This window comes from Cynara cardunculus (assembly GCF_001531365.2).
Source record: "Cynara cardunculus var. scolymus isolate 2C chromosome LG 4, CcrdV1, whole genome shotgun sequence".
In the NCBI taxonomy this organism is placed as follows: domain Eukaryota; kingdom Viridiplantae; phylum Streptophyta; class Magnoliopsida; order Asterales; family Asteraceae; genus Cynara; species Cynara cardunculus.
Window position 1 is genome coordinate 12,924,527 of NC_037531.1, and position 4,653 is coordinate 12,929,179.

The following is a 4,653-nucleotide window of genomic DNA, read 5'->3' on the forward strand; positions in this document are numbered from 1 at the left end:
TTCCCTCGCTGATAGTCGTCGCTGATACCTGGTTTTCTAGTAGTGATATCTTTCATTATGTTCTATAGTTCTATTACGTACATCTTAGTACTGAGCTATAAAATTTTTATGACACAGTTATCCATAGGGTAACGTGAGTCATCTGAACACAAATGCAAATACACATTAAACGAAGTTGTGTTTGTATTCAAGGTAATTTTTAATTAATTGTTTACTAACTGTAAAATAATTCTTGTGACATGATTGTCTTAGATACATACATGTCGATGATATCGAGGATGTGAGTTTGACCAACTTATCTCGAATAATTAAATACTTAAATGACTATTTTATTTAGGAGGGCTTGCTCACATGTATTATGTTAACACCTACTGACGTGGAACTACAGTGTCCATGGTGGAGGTTAGGTTGTCGTTATTTTTAGAGGGTTGCTCAGCAATAGGTCGGTGCATCGAGTTCATCAGCGCCACATTCATCTGATGATTTGACAGATTATATTGAACAACTGAATCGTAATATTAAGGAAACTATTGAACTTGTTCACAACAACGCCGTCGATCCAATGGTTGCTCATATGCACATTAAAAATCTACGAGAGCAGATTCAACGCTCAAATGATGCTATGAAGGTATATATTTTTATTTTTTAATTATATATTATTCAACATGATGAAATAATCAAGAGTTTCAACAACGTGGACAATCTCAACAATTTCAGCAGCTTGAAAATAACCTAGAGTTTCAGCAGCGTGGACACTCTCAAAACATTCCAGCCATGATCAATGTTTATTAAGTACTTTAAAAACATGAGAATTTCAGACAAATTAGATGTTGAATGATGTATTTTCTTTTTCTATACTCAAAGTATTGAATTGTTAAAACATTAAAATTGTGTTTCTTTTCAACAAATTAATTAAGTACATAACTTTTTCCGTGATAAAGTGATTCACTTGATTAATTTTCTTTCGCTATAGTTTTGAAGTGGTGACGCCCAAACTAAATCGAACTCGCTTAGTAAATGTCACTCAAAAGCATGGTTTGGAGGTGAGATGTATGTAGATCCGACTTCTACTCCAAAATAGTAGAGCGGTTGTTCTCGTAGGGTGCGTTTGGTGCGCAGACAGGACTGGACAGGACAGGACGGGACAGGACAGGATAGGACAGGACTGGACAGCTGTTCAGCGTTTGGTAAGACAGGACATGACAGGACAACCGGTTAAAATGACCAATTTACCCCCAGTGAGCTGTTTAGTGTTTTTTCACTACGAAATGCATTCTGGTAACACTGGTCCTACTACCACTACAGCCCTAATGAATACTTCAAAATCAATGTAAACTCTCGAAATAAATCATAATACTTCATTAAAATCCCTAATAAATACTTCAATTAATCAAGTTTCCCAGTACCATAACATTCTTGCATTCGAAAAGAACTACTTTCAAATATAAAACTTAGTGTAGCTCTCGTGGAGGATATGTATCTCACAGTCTCAAATTACACAACCCTAATCTTTCCCCAAACTAAGGAATCGGTAAGAACATGAGGCGCAAAAATAATTATCTAGAAAGGGGGGAAATGGATTGGAACCTGTAGGAACATGAGGCGCAAAAATAATTATCTAGAAAGGGGGGAAATGGATTGGAACCTGTAGGAACATGAGGCGCAGAAATCAATCTTCACTGTGTTGCCTAAGCCGATGCTCCGCCAAAACCACTCGCTTTCTGTGAAATATCGAGGGGAAATCGAGGGGTTGTTGGGGAAATCGAGGGGTTGTTGGGGCGGAATATGGTGGTGAGGGGCGGCGTCTTTGGCGGGTGCAGGAGCAGGAGCAGGAGCAGGAGCAGGAGCGAAGAGGTTGAAGATGTCTGAACAGGGCCGAGGGGTTGTTGGGGAAATCGAGGGGTTGTTGGGGCGGAATATGGTGGTGAGGGGCGGCGTCTTTGGCAGGTGCAGGAGCAGGAGCGAAGAGGTTGAAGAAAGCGATGGAAAGCTATGGAGGAAGCGATGGAGGATACGGGAAAAGGATGTGGGGAAGAAAGGAAGTGATGGAGGCCATGGGGGAAGGGGTAGTTTGGTAAAAAAGTCTGTGTTCCACTTTGTTCCAGGGGGTAAGAGAGAACTCGCGTGTCCCACTCTTGTTCTAGTTAGTTCTACTTAGTTCCATATTAAGCCACACCAAACGCAGGACAAATGTGTTCTGTTCTGTCCTGTCCCACCTTGTCCAGCGCACCAAACACACCCGTAAAGACTTCCAGCTTGTGCAAAAATATGATAAAACAGTTATGATGCATGCCTTGGCGTGGAAGCTCATGCCTTATTGTTCCCATAGGCCCATCGTCGGGCTAATAAGGAGTGACACACTTAAACACGCATAACTTGGTGGTCTCCGTTTTGAGGCCTAATATGTCGTTTAAACATGTTTTGGGAAACTTTTATGTTTTTTACAATATTTTCCAATTTTTATTTTTCTTTTGGGCCTTTATGTATGGCCCATTGCTTTTTCAGGCCCATTTGCTTTTGGTGTAATGAAAATGACCGGTTACGTTGTTGAATACAAAGATTTTTATTTTTCGTCCAAATTTTGAGTTCACCGTAAATTTGATTGAGCCTAAAGTTCGGTATTTCTTTCAATTAACAAACTTTACAAGAAATTGTTCCCGTGCTTTCACATAATCAACAAGATTAATATGCGTTTGGTTATCGTGTGCGGCATCAAGTTAGGATGCATAAATACTAGGTTTTGAAACATTGATGATTCTCTAATTCAATTCATCAATCTATCTCTTAATTGAAATACTAATGATTTTCTAATTCATCAACTTATCTCTATTCATCAATCATTGTATGAAGTGAAGATCAAATCATGGATTCTGTTTTTTTTCAAACACATTGGAAAGTCTCCAATCCTTGTTGAAGACATATAAACACAAAATATAATGAGAGATATCGTCCTCACAACAAAATTGTGTATAAGGGTGTATAATGTTGGTGATTCTAGTGTCACCGATTCCATTTGGTGTAATGGGTAAATATACGAGAGTTAAAGGGGGTCTTTACTTAATTTTTTATACAACTTAGGAGGTGCGGAGCGCACACTTGTATAAGACTAGATTGATCCCGGTACGACCAAAAGGCGGGGGTAAGGGACCACGCCCCTTGCGGGGTCCAAAATTTAGTTTCTATGGAAGAAGTGTTATGGAAAAGATTTTTATGATGTACATGTGTGTTCTTATATTTACGTATGAAGGATAACAGCTTTAATAGGCAGCTTTTAATAAGTCGGTTCCAAGATGTATGCTCCAGAATTGACTGGTTGCTCTTGAACTGAGTTGTTGGAACTGACTCGTTTGGTTATTGACAGATGGTTAATTCCTAACGGAGGTTTTGGATCTGTAATTGTTGTTAACTTCTCATAACCTTTGATAACTGTCTTTGGTCTTATCTTTATCCATTTATGAATGACTCGAGTACACATTCATTTAAAAATTTGTTTTTTTTTCCTTGAATCTAAGAATTCGAATATTCAAAACCTACGATAACATGATCTCTTTTATGTGCCTAAGAAATTAGATAGTTTCTTCTCGGATTATCCCATATTTAAAATTTCGTGCAACCCAAGGCTATAGAGTTGAAATATTTAATTCAAAAAATGATATACACGATCCAAACAAGAATCCAAGCAATTGTGATTTCAGAAAACCACCCTATTGTTCATCTACCCCAACATATTAGAAGGAAAAAATTTAAGTCTTAATAAACCATTTTATAAGATTTTTAACGTCATATTAAAAGGGATTGCAACAACTTCATAAATAGCTTTTGGACGTTTTAACAAGAAATTGAACACTTTTAATACAAATAGTCATATTAACTATTTTGTCCGGATAATTTTGTTAGAAGTCTCCCATAACATATCTTTCTATATGCCCTTTTGCTTTTTTAAAACATTTTTTTTTCAAATCTTGTATAAAGATTTCCTAAAAATGTTGTTACGTTATGACGCCTAAAAACTTCTTTAAACTTGTTACAAAAATTTTAGATATGACGTTTTATAATTTGTTCTTATAAATTAAATCGAGGCATGTTAACTTATACGTTTTTGGTGTACTAAAAACCAATTCGTTGGTGAGTTATTTTGATACATGCTAATAATCACTTACTTGGAGATCACAAATGAATACAACATTTTGCTGTTTATAGTCTTCAACTCTTGCAGCCATAATCATGAACTTCAGCCACGAGCCGAAGCGCATTCTTTTTATGAGAAACGATCCCCAGAGTCGCCGAAGTATCGGTATCCTTCTCTCCATCAGGCAATTCCCAGTCAAAAGCGTAAACGAGATTCGAGAGGGATAACTCCACCGTCGCAACTCCTAGTGACATCCCCGGGCATACTCTTCGACCAGACCCAAATGGGATCAACTCGAAATCAGTTCCTTTGTAATCAATATTACTGCCCATAAACCTCTCTGGCTTGAACTCTTCAGGGTTTTCCCAACAATTAGGGTCTCTCCCTACTGCCCATGCATTCACGTGCACCAGAGTTCCCTTTGGAATATCGTATCCGTCCAAAATGCATCGATCTCTTGATTCTCGTGGGACTAAGAGGGGTGCAACTGGGTACAATCTAAGTGTTTCTTTGATTACTGCTTT

The 4,653-nt window shown here is 37.8% G+C and overlaps 1 protein-coding gene across 1 annotated transcript in view; it reads right to left on the reverse strand.

Moving 5' to 3' along the window:
* Window positions 1-4,203: 4,203 nt before the first annotated feature.
* Window positions 4,204-4,653, reverse strand: part of LOC112511842 (cytochrome P450 71A1-like) — a 24,681-nt gene continuing 24,231 nt past the window's right edge. The window contains exon 3 of the mRNA XM_025117654.1: window positions 4,204-4,616. Coding sequence (XP_024973422.1) covers window positions 4,204-4,616 — 413 coding nt within the window. The remainder of the gene's footprint in view (window positions 4,617-4,653) is intronic.